The sequence below is a fragment of the Platichthys flesus genome, chromosome 16, assembly GCF_949316205.1.
Source record: "Platichthys flesus chromosome 16, fPlaFle2.1, whole genome shotgun sequence".
In the NCBI taxonomy this organism is placed as follows: domain Eukaryota; kingdom Metazoa; phylum Chordata; class Actinopteri; order Pleuronectiformes; family Pleuronectidae; genus Platichthys; species Platichthys flesus.
This window is the reverse complement of record NC_084960.1, coordinates 7,421,400-7,444,359: the sequence shown is the minus strand read 5'-3', so window position 1 is coordinate 7,444,359 and position 22,960 is coordinate 7,421,400. Positions and strand designations below refer to the sequence as shown.

General features: G+C 43.6%; 1 protein-coding gene across 5 annotated transcripts; it reads left to right on the top strand.

Annotated features, from left to right (window-relative positions):
• The first annotated feature begins 82 nt into the window (after window positions 1-82).
• Window positions 83-22,576, top strand: arhgap17b (Rho GTPase activating protein 17b). 5 transcript variants are annotated; one of them, XM_062407345.1, is made up of 21 exons: window positions 83-395; window positions 4,541-4,580; window positions 10,529-10,633; window positions 11,160-11,236; window positions 11,548-11,659; window positions 11,845-11,921; window positions 12,131-12,233; window positions 12,537-12,605; window positions 12,713-12,794; window positions 13,778-13,905; window positions 15,646-15,757; window positions 15,835-15,916; window positions 16,098-16,178; window positions 16,633-16,746; window positions 16,868-16,959; window positions 17,575-17,713; window positions 18,514-18,801; window positions 19,403-19,524; window positions 19,598-20,005; window positions 20,674-20,713; window positions 21,299-21,438. In XM_062407345.1, exons 1-20 carry the CDS (start codon window positions 343-345, stop codon window positions 20,679-20,681), a joined length of 2,292 nt encoding a protein of 763 aa, XP_062263329.1. In that variant the 5' UTR covers window positions 83-342; the 3' UTR covers window positions 20,682-20,713; window positions 21,299-21,438. The 5 variants fall into 5 exon arrangements, with proteins under 5 accessions (XP_062263329.1, XP_062263331.1, XP_062263330.1 ...); XM_062407347.1 differs by having other exon boundaries at window positions 20,674-20,719; window positions 21,299-21,433; XM_062407346.1 differs by having other exon boundaries at window positions 20,674-20,709; window positions 21,299-21,400.
• The last annotated feature ends 384 nt before the right edge of the window (window positions 22,577-22,960 follow it).

Here is a 22,960-nt window from a genome sequence, read left to right as displayed (position 1 = left end):
AGTAGCTGACTCAAAGCTCCCCCCCCCCCCCCCCCCTCTCTCTCTCTCTGGAGCTGAGGTATCACATGTCACTCTGCTCGGTACAGTGGGGAAGTGAAGGCACTTCCTTCTTTCCACCACAGTGGCTGCGCACAGGCCAGGCACCGGAGCACAGGGCTGAAATCTGGAGATATGGAACCTGGAGCTCGTCACAGGCGCTTCTAACTCCCGACCAGAGGGGAACTCACTGAGAGCCAGAGTCGGTCCGCCACCATGGCTGAGACGTAGCGCACCTCTGTGGATGATCGACAGGCGCAGCGCACTTTTTACGCACCTTGGAGGAAACGAGAGGAAAGTATCGCCATGAAGAAACAGTTCAATCGCATGAAGCAACTCGCCAACCAGACTGTGGGAAGGTGAGAGTCCTGCAAGTTAAAGTCACATGTTGCGTTTGTTTATATTATTTATATTGAAGCAGCACTGAAGTTGTGAATTTGTGAAAACTGTGTGAGTTTGTCTGTGTGTGTTTGTGTGTGTGTGTGTGTATGTTGCCCTCCATTACCACCCGCCCTCCTGGTGTGGGCGGTGTCGAAAGGGCTGGGCCACGTTTTGCGAAACACAAAAGAAAAGTAACATTATGCAGTTGAAAATGAACCTGTGGAATTCTTACGTGACCTCAGATGTTCTGCTTTGACTGTTAAAGGTCCAGTGTGTAAGGTTAACGGGAAAGGGATCTATTGGCAGAAATTGAATATAAAAGAATCCTAGTGATGTTTCCACTATTGTGTTTCATCTAAAGTGTACAAGTTGTTGTTTTCTTTACCCCAGAACGGGCCCTTTATATCTAAAATACTTCATATTTACAGGGAGTGGGTCCGCTCTACGGAGGCCGCCATTTTTTTTACAGTTGCCCAAAATGGACAAACTAAACACCTTTGGAGTTTTTATAACAACTGCAGATGCAAGGTATGGGGCAACCATGTTTGGACCATGGCAAACAGGTTCTCAGGGAAGTTATTTACGATAAAAAAGATTTAATATCAGACGATATCGACAATTATCGCGAGAACTTTTAAATCATTATTTCTTCTATCTCTTCCTCATTGTTTTTAAACTTTTCTTTAATGACGAACACTCGATTAACAGCGAACCATTTTACCAAGACAACATTAATACAGAAACACGCACACACACTATCTATATACCACCTCCCTCTCCTCTCCCACTTTCCATCAGCAGCTACCACTGGGATGATTTCTCCAGTTATTACGGCATTAATCGTGTCTGCAGAAGTTATGTCTCTTTAAAATGACTCTCCAACCAACACCCTGCAGGCACAGGCCCTCGTATACATTCCTCCCATATGTTGTGAAAGAGCAGTAAAACTCTCTGACAGCTGGAGGACTGAGAAGTACAAGTGTTTCCGGGCACACACCCACTGTGGATTAGTTTAACATGCCAGAAATCCTCTGATGCCTTTTGTTGCTCTGCATGAGTAGCAGGGCAGAAAGTGGGAGTTTGAAAGTAAATGGTGGAGGAGAATAATGTTCAGTCAGAAAATGGATTAAAGTAGAGATGTTCCAGTACAATTCTTTCCCCCTAAAAAGTGTGTTTCTATGAACGTTTTAAACCCTCCAGAGGCCCAAAGAAGCCAAGTTAAACTTAGATAACATCTCATATAAGCTTCTCCCTCCCTAGCTTCAGAAACTACAATGACTTTTTATCAAGTTCACAAACCAGTGACTTTGTCCCCCGCACTACAGTTTGTGTTGATGTGCTTCTCTGTTTGGCACCGGAAGAGCCAGACTCGGAGGCTTTTTGTGGAATAAGCATTTCTACGCTTGGCGGGGGGCTGGGGACATCACACGGCCCCACAGTGTTGTTTTCTCTTTCAAAAAGAGGAAGCCGTTTTAATTTGCATGTAGTTCCCATGTGTGGTGAGACAGCAGGTTAACAGTCGTTGTACAGATTTGCTCCAGCTTTCTGTGTTGTTCTCTTTCAGGGTCTGTACTCCAGTATTGTGAAAGTCTATTCTTAGAGCAGTAGCTGCTGGCCAGAGCCAAGCTGTGCTACGGGAAAATCAATGCAAATTGAATATTGATAGGAATCTTAAGATGGCGAGGCTGTGTAGCCTGTAATGTGTAATGGGATCATGTGGATGATTGTGTGTGTCAGTGTTCCGGCTGCAGATCGTATCCAACACCGTCATAAACTGCACCTCTGCCTCCTAACTCTGAATAAGACATTCCAATTCCCATTTACATGTTAAAGTCTGATTATGACTCACATTAAGGTTACGTGTTGCTAATTGTTGACACTGGAACCCTGTGCATGAGGAAGGCTGAAAGTTTCTGCTGCACTGAAGGTTCCTGAGAGCACAGCGGCCTTAGTAATTCTCAAAGGAAGAAGTTTGGAACGACCAGGACTCTTTATAGAGCCGGCACCCCAGCCAAACTTAGCAATATGGCGAGAGCAGCCAGGCAGGAGGCTTAGAATTGAGGCCAAACATTTCAAACTTTTATCAGACCGGAGAATCTTGTTTCTCACAGTCTCAGAGTCCTGTAGGTGCTCACAAGGGTCTTTCCCCGAGGAGAGGGTGGCCGCTCTGCTTTGAAGCCCAGTTTAGTGTTGGGTGTGTTGCAGAGATATTGGTGCTTCTGGAAGTTCACCTCGATTGTACAATTAAAATCTCTACCAGTGCTTCAGGCTCGGGACAGCAGAGCGCAGCCGAAGGGATTTTCAATGATCAGTGAGGATATTTCAGGCGGTGAGGTAAGCGTCTAACTGGTGGGTGTAACATGCAAGGATCTCATTTCGGAGTCTTCCAGCTGTATTAGGTAATAACTCTTGTGTGGGAGAGGGCTAATTGATCCCTGCGAGATTTAAATCTATAGTGTGCGTCTGCTCTGCACGGTCGAGCGAGGGAAGAGGTCCACGGGGATCTGTGTGCGGAGATGCTATACGTGTGCACGGTGGTGTGTGGTTGCTGGATTGTGGTCGACATCAATAGGGTCAGTGAGGAGCTCGCTAGCTCAGCGAGATTCAAGCCAAGAAACGAAAAGCAGTGATTATTTACTGACGTTGAAATCTGGAATGAGCTGTGATGGGAGTAAGAGGTCACATATGAAGAAGTGAATCTTTATCTTATTCCAGATGTGACGGAGGAGATTTGGGCATTTTGTGCACAGTGTCCTATTTTATGCAGACTCTGCTACAATGTGAGGTGTGTGTTTGGGGATTTCCAGATCAAAGAAGACACTTGGCAACACCCGACCTCCTTCGCACAAACGCACACACCTGGCCCCTGTTGCCATAACAGACCAGGTGCACACGACACAACAGGAAGTGTGTTTTCGGACACGGTAGAGGAATCTGTTTTGTGCCTGGGTGTCGAGTATGTGTGTGCGCATGTTGTCCGGTAATTCAGAAAAAGTGATATGACTTAAGACTCATCTGAAGTATTTCATGTGATAACATTTAGTTGTGTATTTAGGAATATGGTGCCCTGTGTAATCTTGCTGCAGGCACACACAGTGCAAACTGCAGACAGGTTGGGCTGGATGGAGTGTTCTGCACATCAGCTGTTTCTCTACAACAAGCTAGGCCTTGTTTAGTTAAAACAAAACTAGAATGGCACTCAGTAGAACGCATACCTCTTAATACCCTTAAATTCAATCAAGCTGCCCCAAATTTCACACACTCATCGAACCCTAAATATGCTAGATTTGTTTCATCAAGATCCATGAAATATTCCCTGGGAGGAGATTGAACATGGTAAATTGTTGAATGTTAAAGAAAGGGAACATGTTACGGGTTCTTCCCTGATTCATACCACATCCGCCCAGCAAGTTTCCTGATAAACCATTCAGTTATTTTTGTGAAAGACGACTATAGTCTCCATGGTTCCTTCATGGATCACTTTACTTCACTTTGCTGCCTTTTGTTTCACCAATACAGAAAAGTGAGCAAGGTACATAAATGCACATCTTCTGCCAAAGTAAAGTTTCCATATTCAGTCTATATATATTCTTTAGTTAGTTAAAGTTGGTACATGAAAGTTTTGTGGACTGAAATTAATTCTTGGCATTTAAAAGGCGTGTCTTTCAACTCAAATTCTTGGATTGCATAATATTGTGGAAGTGTTTATGGTATTGTGTCTTATCTCTGTATGTAGAAGGTGCGTTTTTATGTTTCCGGGTTGTCGCTGTACGTCAAGGTCAAAGGTCAAAGGTCAAGGTCACGGGGGCCTCACAAAGTATGTTTATGTCTTTCTTGAACGAGATGTCTTGAGATCTGGTGGAGGGAATGTCTTCAAATTTCTAGCAAACTTTCACTTAAATATGAACTGATTAGATTTTGGTGCCTACAGGTCAAAGGTCAAGGTCACAATGACCTCAGAAAGAGAAAATGAGAAAAAAATGTGTAGAAATATGTACACAGAAACTGCACTGGTTGCTGGAGGCATACAACCACAGTGCGGTAACTCTAGTTCTATGTTTTTATTCCTCTGTTCATTGTCAGTCTTTTATTTTTGTCCTCATATTTGTGTTTCTCTCAACAGGGCTGAGAAAACTGAGGTGCTGAGCGATGACCTCCTACAGGTGAATATATCATTCTTATTTATCATATTTCTATTATTCTTAAAGCTAGATTTATGATAATCGTTTTCGCAAAAAAGAATTTGAATTATTTGCTGGTTTCAGTCGTGTAGGACTATATTTTGTTATTGAGAACAAAACACATCATCTTGTTTTATGGGGGGTTACAGTCACCGTGTTTAACTACATTTGGATGTGTCATACTGTACAAACATGGTCCATCTATAAAATGATTGGCAAATGAATGATATAGTCAGTGGAATTCCTTTCTTTGTTATATTTAGTTAACTTTTCTTTGGAAAGGGCTCCGCCTGTTATTTGTAATGTAGATTTGTTTACATATGTAAAGGAATTCAGTTAAATAAATAAAATACAAAGAGCTATACCTTGAAAACGCTCCACATGCACAGGATGTGCCTAAAACAGTTATGAGTAAGAATTTTCAGTGCCACACCATAGTTTTTTGAAAGTCTTATCAAAGTGAACTGTGACCATATTGTTGCTCTCCTCTCAGCCTCGGATGTGTCTGCAGTCTCTGACACACAATGTGTAAAGGTTGATTTGACTCTGTGGTTTATTATCTGCTCCCCATGAAGGGCGTTAGGGCCTGTTCACCGCCTAACCCACTTTATTTTAGAACCAGCGTATGAAGGGCTATTTTAGAGGTCGCTTACAGAAAGAGTGAAATGCGGAAGTTATCACAGGACTTAGTAGTTCTCCTCAGAGGCCCTGGTGAAGCCATCGTGCCTGAGCGGCTTGTTGACGCCAGGTCGCTCTGCAGTCTTGGAGTACAACTGTTAGAATTACAGCTACAGCAGTGGGAAGTCCTTCATTCAGCAATGACTCGCCAGCTCAGAGGTTTGGCATTGGAGGCGAAGTTCCTCATGGTTTCCCACTCAAGGCAAAAACCTGCGATTGTTCTGTGTGTGTGTGTGTGTGTGTGTGTGTGTGTGTGTGTGTGTGTGTGTGTGTGTGTGTGTGTGTGTGTGTGTGTGTGTGTGTGTGTGTGTGTGTGTGTGTGTGTGTGTGTGTGTGTGTGTGTGTGTGTGTGTGTGTGTGTGTGTGTGTGTGTGTGTGTGTGTGTGTGTGTGTGTGTGTGAAAGAGTGAAGTAAAAACAAAACTTTCAACAGTCCTGTGAGTCAAAGTTTTATGATAGGCAGTAATGGACTCTGGACCCCATGTGGTTCACACACAGTGACACACAACAAGTGAGAAATACAAGTTATGTGGACAAATACATGTAGAACAACAAAAACATGCTGTGATCTGTATAGCCCGATTTTTGCTTTAATAGTGGAAATAGTTAAATTTGGCCACATATCACCGTCCTCACAGCGCCAAGCGATAACTGACCCAACCCTTCCTGAGAATGCTCTCATCTTTGGTCCTTGTCCTGAACGACAGGAGCTTTGTGCTGCGGTAGACATTCCTCAGTCAGGAATGTGATTGTCAGGCTGTCAGAGTGGTGCAAGTGGCTTGGATGTCTTTTGGCATAACAACTTTGGCTCCGTGTTGCCAGTCAGAGTCTGCAGCTTTTAAGAAATCACACAGAAAAAAATTATAGAGTCAATCAGGAAACATGCTGCTGTCAGTTTCTGTAAGATGTTAGTTTACTTATTCATAGCCAGTCCAAACATGAGATGAGAAAAGAAAAGTTTTTACTTCCCCCCTCCCCACATCCCCCCTTCTTCGAACCGTCCAGCATGAAATCTGACACTTATGTGGTGTCGTAGTCGTCTTTTCTTTTTCCATTTTTCCACAATCCTTTGCACCGGCTGAGGCATTTATCTTGTTTGGACACGTCCTGCCCTCAGTGTGAGAACTGCTGTCAGATGGGATTGAATTGCTGCCTGCCTGACCTCATGTTGGAGAGGAGAGTCAGGCTGAAACAGGCCTCCTATTTCAGTATTTCCACTTAGGAGACATGATAGACTGTTACTGTTGTGGTTACTCACACAAACCCATATCTGATACTGTATGTAAAACAGGTAATTGTTGGTTACACAGCTCTTAAAGCCAAACAGAGGCCTGATACACTGGCTTGTCTATTTAATAAAGATTACAGTCCATTCTGGGACGTTTTATCACAACAACAGCATTTTTACAGGCTCAGTTTTCCCAGGGTTCGACCTCTTCCAGTTAGATATTCTGTTTTCAAACATTGTTGTGCTCTGCCAATTTTATGTTAGATTATAGTGGCACTACATCCGCCAAGGGCCAACAGTCTCCTTGGATTCAATCCATCCTCACCAAATCACACAATGAGTGCTGTATATAAGCCAAACGTTTCTTTCTTGGCCTGTACCTACAAGGTATGATATAAGTAGTTCTGTAGTTTCTGCGTAATCTTGCTAACAGACAAACAAGCGAACATGAAAACATTACCTCCTCGGTGGAGGTAAATATTCGTAAATATTATTTGTGGATCAATAACCCTGACCTCTGACCCCAATAGGCTGATATCTTCTCCTAAGTGTAGGTGTATTATAATAAGAACAGACAACTCCTCTCTAATAAAGTGCTGTGATGCTGGTCAGTGGATGACGTTGACCTCTGACACCTTTTAATCCTGCTTTGTCACTAAAGAGACGTCTGCCCCTAAAGTTCCACTCAGGCTGTGAAATATGGACAGTTCTCAGAGGTTTCATCCAGTTTATAGCATACATGTATTTTCACAGCCTGGCCTGTAGTAACTCTTTTTTCATGGGGCCCGTAAATCCCTGGCGGCACCATTGCAGTCCACCAGCCTATCGGTTTCCCACACTGTCCAGTCAACAAAGGCAGCTCGAAGCCAGAAAACAAAACTGAATCCGCCCGCCCTGTTCCTCTGTGACTCACTAAACGTTCCACATTTTTTGCTGTGGTAGGTCAGAGGTCATCAGCTCACTCTCTTCACTGCTTTCATTGCTGACTGAAAAATAAAAAAAACGTGATCGCAGTTACTGCACTGTAAACCTTCGGACAGCTACATTACAGAGACGTGGGAGGAAGGGATTGTCTCAATCGTTGCGAAGTGTGTGTGTGTGTGTGTGTGTGTGTGTGTGTGTGTGTGTGTGTGTGTGTGTGTGTGTGTGTGTGTGTGTGTGTGTGTGTGTGTGTGTGTGTGTGTGTGTGTGTGTGTGTGTGTGTGTGTGAGTGTGTGTGTGTGTGAGTGTGTGAGTGTGTGAGTGTGTGAGTGTGTGAGTGTGTGAGTGTGTGAGTGAGTGAGTGAGTGAGTGAGTGAGTGAGTGAGTGAGTGAGTGAGTGAGTGAGTGAGTGAGTGTGTGTGTGGCTCTTTTCCGGTAGCTTCATGACTTCAACTTGTCAGGTTGTTTTTCTCTGTGTGTGCAAGAGTTTTTTCCCTTGATTGACTTTCGGATTTAGTCTCATGGAGGTTTAACACGATTATTTGTCATGATTACATCTACCACGGTACGTCCTAACAACTTTATCGGAGCAGCAGAAGTTACGGCCGGCGAGAAGGAAGTTTAAACTTTGAGACTTTTTCAAAAGTAAATTGTGTAAAGCAGACTTAATATTTTGTAAATTCATTGAGGGTCCCGAGGGTGTTTCTTGTGTATATTCAAATAAAACTTTCCGTCGGCACAGACAATGCGATCACCCAGTGTAACCAGTCGCCCACTCCGCCCACACTGCAGCCACTCACTCCCCTTTCTTTCCTTCCTGGCACTGAGCATTGGAAGTCTGGATCCAATCGAGCCGCCACCAGATAGAACTATACTGCGCTGCACTAATCAGAGCCGGGGATCAGCTGAATGGTGAGCGAATCCATTGGATCCAGGCAAAGAGGCCAACTCCAGCTGTGGTCTGGCGTGGCCTCAGGAGAGAGGGAGGAGGAAACGTGTGTGTGTGCGATTGAGCGAGCGGGAGCCTGATGTGACATAAAGAGAGCCGCAAATTAGTGAGGATGAATGTAAAAGAGAAAGATGACGATCAGACACTATAAGAAGGGCGGTCAGATGTAGTGACAGAACTGGATGTTGTTGTTTATAGTGCAACAGGAAGAGGAAGTAGATACTTAGATGATAGGCCCTTGGTGCTAAATCAAAAATGTCCCCAGTGCTGCAAGAACAAGAGTTTTAACTTCAGTTCCAAATAGCAAACTCAATTAAACGTTGCCTCGTTCAAATTCTCTCTGGTTTTGGAAATACTGCAGAGTATTTTCCAAGTGAAGTATATGAAACACTTTATTCATGATGGTTTTGTTTTAAGATGGTTTTGTTTTTATTCCTGAGCCAGCGACAGCCAGTACCCGGAGGCATTATGTATGAGGGGTTGTCCTCTGCCTGTCCGTCCCATTCTACTGAACACGATATCTCAGGAACACCTTGAGTCAAGGTCACTGTGACCATTTCTAAGCGGTATCTTAAGAATGTCTCTTTTCAAATTTGACACAAACGTTAATTAGATTAGATTTAGCTGGTCAAAGGTGGAGGACATGTTTTTGGCCTCTTGAACATCATATCTCACATCTGCAATTTAGGAAATTTCTTCTAATTTTGACCAGTTTTCATTTGGACTCAAAGATGAACTGATGACAATTCAAAGGTCAATCTTATATGAGTCTGGAAATAGAGATGTGTCCTTGCACTGGTTAGCGAAGGCAGACAACCACAGGGCGGTAATTCTAGGTACATTCATTTAACAAGAGACCTAGAATTTGAGGCTTATTTTCTATCAGTTAACTTTATATGGATGTAAAACAGCGCTGCAGGAATCTGATGTGAAAGCTCTCACTGGCGAGGCATTCAAGGACACTCTGACGTCAGAGCTGAATCCCAGATGGAAAGTTTTAATGTGAAAATCTCTGATGGTGGTTTGTATAGGGATGAGTAATACGATGATGTAAAGCATCAGACCTTCAAAGACATTACCACACGGTTCATGCTTTGGTAGTTTAATATCTCATTATATCATGCCACTGTGGCAAGCTCACAATTCATTGACTTATTTCTTTTTGTAAATTAGGGTTCAGCATCATGAAATACTTTGATTTGTATCGTTTGTATATTTTTGTGGTTATTTTATCCATCAACTTTGTGATTTCATTGACAGTATGTTTGTGATATGGAATGAAACAAGCAAACTATGAAATTGTTGAAGTGATTAATTAAATACAAACTGAAGGACAAAATATTTCAGGAACGCAGGGAAGCAGGAGTTCTCCAATGAGTGAGATCAGCATTGGGCTCGATACTGACCTTATTAAGTGTGTTTGGTAGAAACCAGATGTGACCGAGCCACATTATTTACTGTAAAATCCACTGTTTCTGTTCATTCATTCAGTCCCAGCTGGACGTTCGCTCAATACTTGGCGCCACAGCAAGCCGTTAGCTGAGTTTATCAGGAGAGAGAAAAAGTAGAATCACTGTTGAAACTGCTGAAATGAACTTGAATGACTCTCCCTGAGACTGTGTTACACTCTGAGAAAATGAGCTCTGGAAAAACACCGTAATGTACGAGGATTAATGGAGTTAAGGGTTTAAAACAGCAGCTCAATCAGGTCCTTAAAATACCTGCTTGTGAAGTTGATCCGCCCGTAACAAATATCTGTTACTCAAAAGTGTCTGAGCTCAGAGGTTTCATGTATTAAAAAGACAAAAGCTTTCTCTATTCTCAGTGAAGACCCCAATCCATCAGTCTGTGTTATCGATCTGCTCTGTGTGTAGCACTGGATGCTGCAGGACCGAGCTGAACAAATGGCGGTGACGTCCTCCGTCATCTCTCCAACACAAACCGGATATAAACTTTCGAGATGCAGGTGCTCTGGTGCAGTATCTGTGTTTGGATCTGTAGCCCTCATCTGGAGTGTTTCTGTTCAGCAGGAAAATCCACAACACGTAACCTTCACCCTGCTGTAAATCTGACGCCTGCACTCTTCTCACAGGGGGCCTGTTTGTTCTGTTCTGTTTTAATGACATTGCATTTGTTGTTTTTTCATCATGTGAAGATCGAGAGGCGGATGGAGTTGGTGCGCTTGGTGTCGCACAACACGCACAAGCGGCTGGTGTCCTGTCTGCAGGGTCAACTCGGCACAGACACAGAGAAGAGACATGTAAGAAGTGCTCGATTTCTCTTCCCTCTTTTGAGACACTCAAATAAACTTGTCTCACCATGTTGGCAACACGCTACGAAATGAAGACCTTATAAAACCTTTCCATTTTCTTTCGGGGCCACACAGAGAGATGCTAATGCAGCATTTCACTCATAGAGAAATTAATTAAGGATGAATCACTGTCACACATTTATCAGATTAGGGTGGACCTGCTATCTTGTGCTATGAGCACATAGCATCGCTTATGTAACACAAATATGTGCAGGACTCATGAGACAAATATTCAGCAGTTGACTCCTGCCAACTTCACTGGAAACAACACACACACACACACGGACACACGGTACATTGTGTATTTGCTTAAACTCCACATGTGGATCTTTCGTTTATGATTGGACTATTAGTTTATGAGAAGTGTGACAAAACATGAAGGTGATGAAAATGCATGTGAACTGAAACATGAGCGGTGGAAATGGATGTGAAATGAAGAATTTAGACAAACTAAACGTTGATGTTCCATTTGCAGAAAAAGCTTCCCCTGACGACGCTGTCCCAGGCCATGCAGGAGGGAGGCGGTCAGCTGGGAGACGAGAGTCTGATTGGGTGAGATGTGAAATGCAACCACAGGATTTTATTGAATGACAAACCTGTTTGCGCAGCTTTTTAACAGCTCACAGCATTTCATTTAAATATTAAGTACTTCCTTCTTTGACCTCCAGTGGTTCTTGTTTTCATACATTTGCTTTAAATAACCTGTGAGTGTTGATCTGTGTTTTCTTGCAATGTTTTGTTTACTTTCTGTACTTGGATATATTGCACATGAGGTCCCTGCCTCTATGCATTCCCTAAGATCAACACGTTTGCCTTTTGCATGTTTAATTTGTGTGTCCGTACCTGTGTGTCTGTGTGAACAGCAAGATGATGGACGTGTGCGGGGAGGCAGAGAGCAGGTTGGCCACTGAGCTGATGCAGCATGAAGTGCAGCTCGAGAGAGACATCCTGGATCCGCTCAACCAGGTGGCAGAGGTAAAGACACTCACTGTTTCAACCAGGGCATGATACAACGATACCTTACTTTACTTTAAAACTCACTTTATAACCCGACTTTATATGATAAGACAAACTGCTGAGATATTAAGTAAGACTGTACGTCAAGTTACCGTCGTGCACGATTCATCCTGACGAAACGCTCGATGTTCTCACTGTCACAGGTGGAGATTCCCAACATACTGAAACAGAGGAAACAACTAGCCAAGCTGGTTCTGGACTATGACTCGGCCAGGACAAGGTTCAACTGTTAATCTACATTTTGTATTTAGTGATGGACAAAGTCTTTATTTGGATTTATTTTGTGTTAAGCAAATTACTGTATTTCTTTTTACAGCCTTAGGAAATGTGATGCGTATATATGTAAACATTTTAGCACAGTGAGAAAGGAAAACCATCAAATTAAATAAGCTCATGTGAATATTGTCTAAATAATGTCTTGGCCTGCAGGTGGTACCAGGCAGCAAAGTCCACCAACCAGGCCATGGCAGCTAAAACCGATTCTCTAAAAGACGAGATGGACGAGGCTCTAAATAAAGTAGAAATATGCAAGGTAAGAAAAAAAAATTCTGAATTTCTACATAACATATTTGTAGTTCAGGTTGGCAGTATATGTAGTATTGAATGCAAGCATGTTTTAACTGTACATTCCAGCCAGGGCCTCTTCATCAGGTTAGGATAATAGAACAGGCTGAACAAAGGAGGGCTTTGTAGCAGGAGAGGAACAATAACAAACTGTGCACACTATCAGGCGAACATGTAATTACAGCTCATTGCTTCTTCATCTGGAGTTCACCTGGGTTAATGAAAATATTCCAGGGCTGAAAGTTTAAGGTTGCCGTGCTGTCATCCACAGGACCAGCTCTCTGCTGACATGTACAACTTTGCTTCCAAAGAGGGAGAGTATGCACGCTACTACGTCCTGGTGAGTGTGATGCAAATATGAAAATCTGTATAAGGAGATAACATCTCAATGCCTGATACACTATAACTTATCCATGTGACTTGTGTTTGTTTGTTTGTGTAAACCAGTTATTACAGACCCAGGCCGAGTACCACAAGAGGTCTCTGGCAGCTCTGGAAGCGGCTATACCAACAATCCAAATACAGCAAGGTGAGCCGCAGACATGAAAACATTCCATTTATTTAAATACATAATTGTTATAGATTTATTCAGTTAAAAAGATGCAAACTATGTTGACTGTCCTGAGGACTGTACGACGACATACCCAGGATACCGTATATTGTAGTTATCTGGCTTTACTGAGCCTAATATCAGTCGGGATAACTTGCGTAATAGAGCAGGTTGTCAACGGGTTCTGTGAACTCTGAGTTTTCTTATTTAGCTACCAGTGAGTTCATGTGATTGAGGAGGAGTCGTTAATTTACAAGCAACATTGTCAGTGTTTATAAACCTGCGGGTAAATGTGGTTATAACAACAGACAAAAGTAATGTTCAGCAAGTTCAAATGTTAACAGTATGATTGCATTAGTAAAACAGAAAAGAAACATGAGAAATCATTTGCGGTTATTAAAGTGAGGCTTAGGATATATTGTAAATATGTACAGTCATTAATTAAGATGTTCTTACTGATTTAGTATTTTTGTTAACGAACAAACTTTTTCTCTCATGCTGCAGATAAGATAAAGTTAAAGGGAAGTCCGACTGTCTCTGCTGCCCAAACAGGGGAGAGTAGTTAAAAGGCGATGAGCTCAGTGTGACTGACAAATTCATTTATAATCATGAGAAATATTTAAAAGTGCGTGGATCAGTTTTCTAGTAAACACATCAGAGGGTTTAGTTTTTATTTCCGATAATCACATGGCGACATAAACACTGTGAGGGATCCTGTCGGGAATGAAAGAATCTTTGTTCAATCAAAATTAAGATATAATATAAATAATTTGTCTGATATAAATGCTTCCTTCATTTATCAAGAGCAGAGGCTTTTTTACATAAGCAGAACCAGGCTTCCACTTGGCTTTTTACATATACAAGTATGCATGTTCATGATAAAGACTGGGGAAACTATAATATATCACACTGTCAAACAATCAGATTAATGTAAAGTCACTGACGGTTTATGTCTCACCCAGACTCCTGGATGGAGAAGCCAGCGTTTGGTACGGCCCTGGAGGAGCACCTGAAGAGGAGCAACCGGGAGATCGCTCTGCCGCTTGAGGCCTGCGTCATGATGCTGCTGGAAACTGGCATGAAGGAGGAGGTACGGGTTGAATCACGGAGAGAGGAACTTCGGTAAAGTGGGACAAAGTTGATGGTTAATTGACCAAAAGTTGGACGTGAACTTGTCCCTAGAAAACTGCCCCACTCTGTCAGAGCTGAAAGGAAACGTGGGTCATGTGAACTGCTCTGGAGAGATGATGGAGTGTACAGTCTGGAAACATCTGTGACCAACTTGTGGTCAGCAAGGCTTTGGGCGTCAGGAATAAGCACTATTTGTATGTGTGTGTGTGCAGACAGGCATCTGTTATCCATTACCATGTTCACTCTTACACTCTCTAAATGCAACCGAACCACTAGACTCCCCAAGGAGGACAATCTAAGACGAGTTTATAAACGGAAACAAAGCTCGTGCTGTGTATCTGTCTGATACTCATCCTGAAAGAGCTGCTTCTCTGTTGGCAGAAAGAGACTATTCCTCTTTCTCAGTTATTTAAAGCTGCAGTAGGTGAGTTTCCTTGAAAAATAAGTTTCACATGGGCATAGGGATGTCACGAGAACCGATACTTAAGATACCTTTCGATACTAAAATAACAAAACATAGACGATGCCCATTTTTTTGAAGCACCGTAAAGGCTGAATTAACCCTAAGCCAAATTATAGTCGGGTTGCACGCACGCACCCATGCACGCAAGACACGCAACATGCCCCTTTCGTGCCCTCTGGCGGCTTGCGTGCGTCCGCCAATGTTTCTAACTACACGACAAAGCAATGCAAGCCTCACACAGCCCGCAAAGGCTTGTGATTGGTCTGCTTACTACATCCCGTCCTGAGTCTAGTTTCCGGTGTCATGCCCCAAAATACGTGGAAATCACGGAAGATTTAGAAGAACGAATATGGACCAAATAGAAGAGCACCTGGCAGAAGAGATCCGAAAGTATGACCACTTGTATAACCCGTCACTTACTGGCCTGATACGATGATGATTTAAAAAATGAAGGTGACTTTCACTCACGTTCAACATATGAAAACTGATTCGTTAAGTTCGCCGTTCGCGAAAAATATGCGCAACATGCACAACACTGTACAGGGAGCCACTGCAGAGGGGCTAAAGAGCCGACCCCTGCTCTGGAGGATGACGTGAAGCGTTTTTTTTTTACCTGGGTATATCGAAATTGGCATTGAGAATCGTGTTATTTTACTGGTATTGGCACCGATTACTGAACTTTTGGTATCGTGACACCCCTTTATGGGCATCATAGGCCAACGAGTGTTTTATTGTGTTTATTGTCCAACTCTCTTTAGACTCTTCTTTCGGTAATTCAGTCTCCCCTTGTTTAGGTTACTTTGGAAGTTGTTGCCAATGCCGTAACAGCGGCCTTTCCTATAGGATTTAACACCTTTTAATCCAGGGCTGGCCTTTCACAAAAGGGCCGTGCAGGTGCAGCTGCTAAGAACGACAGCCAATAGGAAGAGCGTTCTGTCTCTGAATTGCCCTGTGATTGGCTCAAGTCTTCCCTCACGAGCCAGATTTCCCTAAGGCTGGAAACAATGCCCAGACGATGTGCAGAAGTCGAGTTTTCTCCAAGATCATTTGATTTACAGTATGCTTACAAATAACACCAGGAAGATGTTACCTCCCAGCTTGGCACAATATTGCATGCATTACCTTCACCTTTCTAAATACCAGAGAAAACACACCTCCTTTAATTTTTGGCTGGAAACATCACCTCAGGAGGGAAAAGCATAATCCAGTCATTTGGTCCTCTTGTCATCATTACAGGGACTCTTCAGAATAGCTGCCGGAGCTTCGAAGCTGAAGAAGCTCAAAGCAGCGTTGGACTGTTCCACTTCGCAGCTGGAGGAATTTTACTCTGATCCTCACGCTGTCGCAGGTACGATCTCAAACCCAACAAAAAGTGCACCCCTCTGGTTCAGGTCAATATCTCATCGCTCTCCTCTTCACACACAGGAGCTCTGAAGTCCTACCTCAGGGAACTTCCTGAACCTCTTATGACTTTTGGCCTGTATGACGAGTGGCTACAGGCCTCCAAGTAAGACAACACGCACAACTCATTTTTAAAATCCTGCAAAAAACAAACTCAAGTCTGTGCTAATAAGCAGTAAGCACATACCTGAAGCAGCATGTGCTCACAGGCAGGTTTAGATAGGCTGCTGGTTATGTAACAAGGAATTTTAAATCGTGTTTGTGTGTGTGTGTGTGTGTGGTTTCAGTGTGTCGGACTCTGACAAGAGGCTCCAGGCCCTGTGGGTGACATGTGACCACTTGCCAAAGACTCACAAAGCCAACCTCAGGTGAGAAGACATTCAATTATTATAAGAACCTTCAAATGATGCAATACACTCTATTGTAACAAAACTGAATGTGTAAAGTTTGTTTCTGTTTCATAGATTAAATATTATTAAATAAAATATTAAATAAGAGGTATCTAAAATGACAGAAAATTTCTTTGAGAAAAACGTAGTTAACTTGTACTTGGACTTTTTAGTTTGGTCCATTAATATTGACTGGTTAGGTGTATGACCTCTACTGCAGTAAGCCAGCAGGTGCAGATTGAGTCCCTCTGGCTTAACTTTTGGGGCGCTGTGATGTCGTCCATCTTTTATACACAGTGATTCAGACTCGAATGCCTCATCTCATTAGAGCACTGTACGGTTCTGATGCTATAGATCAGTACCAGACAAGGCATACAGTAAATGTGAAGTTGCCCGTTTCCTGGAGGTTTTACAGCAGTGGTCTCTGTTGCAGGTATCTGGTGAAGTTTCTTGCCAAACTGGCTCAGGACAGCGACGTTAATAAAATGTCACCCAGCAACATTGCCATCGTCCTGGGACCCAACCTGCTCTGGGCGAAGGCAGAGGGGTAAAACAAAGTCACACACTGTTCACCTCACTTTGCTGAGAACAAAGTGAAGCCGATGTTGATGACGCTAACTGACCTTGCTCTTCCTTCCTTGTCTGTGTGTGTGTGAATGTGCATTCAGGACACTGGCAGAGATGGCAGCGGCTACATCTCTCCATGTGGTCGCCATCATTGAGCCCATTATCCAGCATGCTGATTGGTTCTTCCCTGATGGTAAAACATCTGTTCTATCCTTGTGTAACTAGTAACACCTATCTGCAGAGTCCAGTGGTGATGTATTCATGTTGAACACAGCACAAACAAAGACAATGCATTTAGTTTTTTTATTAAGGGCCGATACAGCAGAAAATGTTCCTCAGCCATTGTGAGCTTAAAAATACAAGTCACATACTCTCTAAAAAGAATTGGTGTTGCTTTTATTCCTATAGAAACCATGAACTATTTAAAAAACATGATCATACTCCTGAAGACGTCAGTTTGAAGTAACAATACAACACTGTAGAAAAAAACATTACAAAGAAAAGTCCTGCATTCAAAATATCACTTCAGTTAAATATTATCAACTAATTAAAAGTATAAACTCAGATTTTATATATTTTGGGGCAGTTTAATTTTGAATATGTCATCTCTGTATAACGTCTAAAATCAATCTTCAAAATTTGACCTGTTGATGTTGCCGCAGTCATTCTAACAAAGACATAAATATCTGGACCAGATTTCATAGCTAGCACGAATAAAGATTAGAAGGTCATTAGCCGTGCAGAAGAAATAGAATGTTATTTCATCAATGCAATCTTCATCATCTCTTTTTGTTTCTTCCTCTTTCAGAGGTGGACTTCAATGTGTCGGGCATGTTCGCCTTGCCCACCCACCCGGCCACCCCAGACCCCGAACCCAGCCTGGAGAGGAAACGCCCCGGCAGCCAAGTGGGGCAGGACGGGGACAGTCACACTCCCCGTAAAGACAGGTACCTGTCTCGCCCCCACCTCAGCCTCAGCCTGCCCCTCACCCTCCCGTCACGCCCCAAGACCGTGGGCAGGCAGGAGTCCCGGGGCCCGGCCGTATCGGCCCTCTATGTAGTGGCCGACGAGTCCATCACAGTCACTGAGACACCCACCGAAGATCTGCCCATGCCAGACTTCAAAGCTGTGCCATAGTCCAATGTAGCTCCCGTTTATCCATTTACTGATGAAGGGAGAAGGGAATGATGTTCATTGTGATTCTTACACAACATAACTTCTGTTAGTGTTTAGCTGATTTCAAGCTAGTTGATTTGTTTTCCTCAAGGTCTGTACAGAACATGATGAAGACGAGGTTCTCACGAAACCTTTTTCCCTATTGTTTGACACCACTTTGTCTGGAGTTAAAATCGCTTGTGTTACTCTTGTGTACTCTTGTGTTGTCTCTCTTAATTCCAATTAAAGCCCCGGTCTCACTGTAGGTTGCTGGTTTTATGTTTTGTGTGGGCTTCCTCTGTTGCATTTTGTTTGTATGGTGCGGCATCTGTCTCCTCTGTCCCTGCAGTGACATCGCAGCTCAAAGCAGTTCCTCTAAACAAAGGTCACTGTCACGCGCTTTTTAGTCTTTTTTTTGGGGGGGTTCTTCTTTCGGGTTTCATCGATCTCAGGAAGTTGAGTCCGTCTCTGTCTGTGGCACCACCTCTCTCTCTTTCTCTCTCTCTCGCTGGTTCTCTGTCCCTCGGTCTTCTGCTGTCTGATGGCGTGTGGTCTGCCCTCCTGAACTTTCTCCCCTCTCCCCCCTCCCTAGCACTGTTAACAAACCGGAGCCCACGCCACGTAGATCCAGCGCTGTAAATAGAAAGCAGCCGCAGCCAACCTCACCCACCTTCCAACCCCCACTGCCCCCTCTGGAAGCCGGGTGTCCCGCCCAGCCTGAGCCCCAGACCGAGGCTCCGTCCCTGGCTGTAGAGGCTGAGCAGTCTGGCTTGAGTGGAGCTGGCAGTGCTGGTGTTGGTGGTGGTGGTCTGGGTGGTGGGGTCCAGGTAGCTGCTGTGCAGCCGCAGGTTGTAACCCAGCTCAGCACAGAGGAGAGCAGGTAAGGAGCGAGCTGAGGTACCAACAATACTCCACCGCCTGCTCGCAGCCAATCAGCCATTCCGAAGCTCCACCCCCCCTGCCCCCCCTTTGTCTGTCATGTGTTTTGATTTGAGTTTACAGCTCCCATACCAGAAACCGTAAAATATATATAATCATATGTTAACATCTGCAATGGCCTCAGCTTTAAATTTGGCTTCATTTTAGCAAATAATGAAAATCCCTTCCTGCTCTGTCTACAGACGTCTCTTATCCTCCACTCCAAACTCGTCTTTTGTTTTAAATTGACTTGCCGCTCTTCCTGCCTGCATTTTTTTTGGTGTTTTCTGAATTTGCATGCAACGCGTTATCAAACCTTTGTTCAGTCTTTCCAACAAACTTATTTTCTGATCTTGCATTCTCTTCCCTACACTTTATATTGTTGTTGAGTCATTTCTCATGTATGACACCTAATGTAATTTGAAGCCTTTGAATGGAAATAAGTAAAGTTTGTCTGTATATTATGCATGAGTTCACGCCCTGATGCATCACGTGCTTGTTGAATGTACAGGGTAGATGTCATGTTGATGGATTAACATTTAGATTTATTGTATTTCCTGCAGCCCGGCGCGTGAACTCATGTCCACTCCCCCTCCCCAGAGGAATGGCTCAGTCCATCTTGCAGTAGGAACCCCCTACTCTCAGGGTGGGTCTAGGGGGCCGAGTCCACACTTGAGCCGCAGAGGTGAGAGAATGAGCATTATTGTCATACCATTAATATTTTTATATCATCTAATTATTATTGTTTTTCTTTAAAGGAACCAAGAAGCAGGCCCCAGCCCCGCCCAAACAGGCCAGCCCCTTCGCCTTCCAGCCCAGCAGCACCCAGACGCCCGGCTCCACTCATTACCCGCCCATCACACCCCGGCGCCAATCCAGCAAAGACAGCCCGATCCACGCCCCGAGCCACCCGCCCCCGCAGCCTCCGCAACCCCACCAGGCCCACGTGGAGTCAGAGCCCTCTCCGCCTAGCACTCCCACCCCGCCCGGCACTCCACCCCACGATGGACCCGTCTCCAATCAGCTGAATTCCCACCACTCTCTCCCCCGCCCATCTAGGCCAGCTCCAAAGCCACGACCACGCCCCCACATGCCGCCGCCCCCACAACCTGCAGCCAGTGATGATGGAAATGACCTTTTCAGCTCCGCCTCCAAAGTCATAACAGGTAAACAGTTTGTCACTTGTTTCTCATTAATCCAGTATAGTGTTATAGTCATTAATAGTATCAGGGATCACGAGCAAGTTCTCAGCTTATTTCAACTGTAGCAACAATATTGTTGAAGAATGCGTTCTCTCTCTAGGTGAGTCTGTGTATACGTGTGTGTGTGTGTGTTTGAGCATAAAACATTTATTGTAGGATTAAGTTTTTCCAGTGGAAACTCATCTAGCTCCAAGTAGAGCAGGATCTTGGGTCTGGTCACTTTGTGGTGCACCAGAGTTAAGACTATCAATTTAAGAATGAATGAAGAACTCAGATCTTTCAAAAATACTTAAACTCATTCTTTAATGTATGTTTCTCAGCAATTACATTCCATCGTTATTGTGTTTATGTTTAAGAGCCATTTTAATGTTGTAGCTGCAACTAATTGACTACACAGTAGTTTGTCATATTTTATAATCCCACCATCATGTTTTTTTATGGAAATCTTCTGCAAAGTAAGAAATAACAATGGTTACATTCAGCATCGAGGTTATTGCTCTGCGTCCTCTCGGAGCATGTCTGTGTTTTTAGCTCTCTGGCGTTTGGTCTCACTTTTCTGCACAAGCCTCACACACTACATGTGAACTGTGGTGATCTGAAGCATGACATTCAGATGACGTGATCTATTGCAGATGTCTGAGCTGGCAGCCTGAGATGAGCTTTGCGAGGCAGGTAATGGTAAGGGTGTGATGGGCTGATGCACGGGCCTTGCTTGTGTGTCCACTGCATGTGTCTGTGTGTTTGTGGGGAGACGAACAATGCAGGCGTTCGCTCCCTTCAGTGTGTAACTACACACATACTGTATACATATTAATGTATACTAGTATGGATTTGTCTTGCACTTTAACCCCCGCTGTCCAACGACACTAACATGCTTATGATTCCGACACCATCTCTCACTGCTGAGGTTGGCTGGCTTCTGCCTATTAAGAGTTTTTCTGTCACGTGCAACTAAACAAACTAAACAAACGTAGAAACCAAGCGTGTGCTGTTGTACAGATGATCAAAGAAACTTTAAAGATGAACACACCAAGGATACGCTCTCTCATACCTGACTCACCTCTAAACATGTTACTGAACTGGGACCAAATGGGCAAAATTAACTGTCTTAAACAATGGGAGCAGTCCTTGGTGTCTCACTATGTGTATAAAGGTGGCATGATTGAAACACTGTGTGGTTATGGTTAAGTTTGGTCTCAACTGATCTGTTTGCTGACTGGTTCTCCCCCCCCCCCCCCCCGTAACTGTCCTGTACAGACGGAGGCCTTGTCCTAAAGGGGATTGGACGAGCCCTTATCCCTGAGGTGATTGTGGACCAACAGGGGGACAGCTCTGCAGGTCAAGAGCCCGCCTCCAGCCCATCCCCAAACGCAGACCCTAGCATCGAGTCAGAGAGCACCTCTCTGTGAATACAACAAAACGAGAGGGACCGCTGTCGTTGAACGCCTTCTTCTGGTTTGAATGTATAGAATCACATATCAGACAGGTAACCCCCCCCCACCATCAGTCGGTTCAAGCTCTGCACGCTCCAACTCGCAGAGAAAACAAAAAAAGGCTGTCTTTCCTCACATTATACTGACTCAAAACTGAAACCTCATCTTATTACAGTGTTGGCTTAAACCACAAACCCCTTGTTGATCACTTTCCACATTAGAATTCACGTTGGACTCTTTCTGCGCGATGCACTGCAGAGTATTTTGAGATTGGACGGCAGGGCCTCGTTACACAGAAGGCTAATGGGACTTAAAACATATAACCTCAGCAATTTACTGTAGCAGCTGAACTCAAAGAGTGATGGTGAAGCATTCCAAGCTTTTGCTCGTCCCCTGCTTCTATTTCAATTCCTACTGTTGGTTTTAGCACCAGGTTTGACCACATAGACCAAAAGACGAGAAGCCTTCTTTCTTTATTCAGCAGCGCAGCTCTGTGAGTGTTAGCAGCCCACTGCTGATCTATTTATCCTTAAAAAACAAGACATTTTCTGGCTAAATGCGACATTCAGCTGAGAACATTGGTCACACACATATAAAATGACCAAAGAGATGACGAGGGGCCGAACGAGTTGCTTGGTTTGTATTAAGGTTGTTAATGACCAAATATTTTTGGCAAGGGTGCAATATTAAAAACGCAGTCGTCTTCCAGCAGTGTCCTCTCCACAGGAAGTACTCTAATTAGTGATCCAGTTGGGTAAAATGTATGATTTTTTTTATTATTTCAGCTGACTTAATTTACCAAGTTCAAAATAGCTCAAAGATGAACCTTTATTGTGAAAAGGGAAAAAAGATTATTCGAAGAATTAGATTTTTATAACATAGATGGTAAGTGATCACTCCCACTCGAGCAGGAAGCTTCGACCAAATGCAGCCAAATAATTCAAAATCTTCGTTGTGTATAATTTTCTACTGCAGCTGACAATCTGTACCCGGTTGTGGTATTTGTGAGATCTTTGATTATGTTTTTTTCCTCTCAGCATTTTTATGTTTTTTCCTGCATATGTTGCATCATTACTCTTAATAATAAAAGACTTCAACATTTTACAGTCTTTTTATTTTTGCCAACACTAAATAATGACCACGTTTTACCAGCTATCAATTACCAGGTTTGGATTTTGAGCTATAAAGTCATAAAAGGTCTTTACATTATTTCTTCATGTATGGGGTGGCTGTGGCAGAGGGGTAGAGTGGTTGTCCTCCAACCTGAAGGTCGGCAGTTCGATCCCCAGTCTGACCCATCTGCATGCGGAAGTGTCCTTGGGCAAGATGCTGAACACCGAATGGCCCCCCCATAGAATAACAAAGTGCTGCGAATAGATGCACTGTAAGAATGTGTGTGTGAATGGGTGAATGTAAAACTACTGTAAAGCGCTTTGAGTGTTCATCAAGACTAGAAAAGTGCTATATAAATACAAAACCATTTACC

Bases quoted from the DNA above. Each gene is read 5' to 3' on its own strand.
- arhgap17b (XM_062407344.1), top strand. From the start codon at position 343: ATGAAGAAACAGTTCAATCGCATGAAGCAACTCGCCAACCAGACTGTG. The intron at 396-4,540 runs GTGAGAGTCCTG...TTCTCTCAACAG, and splicing joins GCCAACCAGACTGTGGGAAG to GGCTGAGAAAACTGAGGTGC. The intron at 11,237-11,547 runs GTGAGATGTGAA...CTGTGTGAACAG, and splicing joins GGAGACGAGAGTCTGATTGG to CAAGATGATGGACGTGTGCG.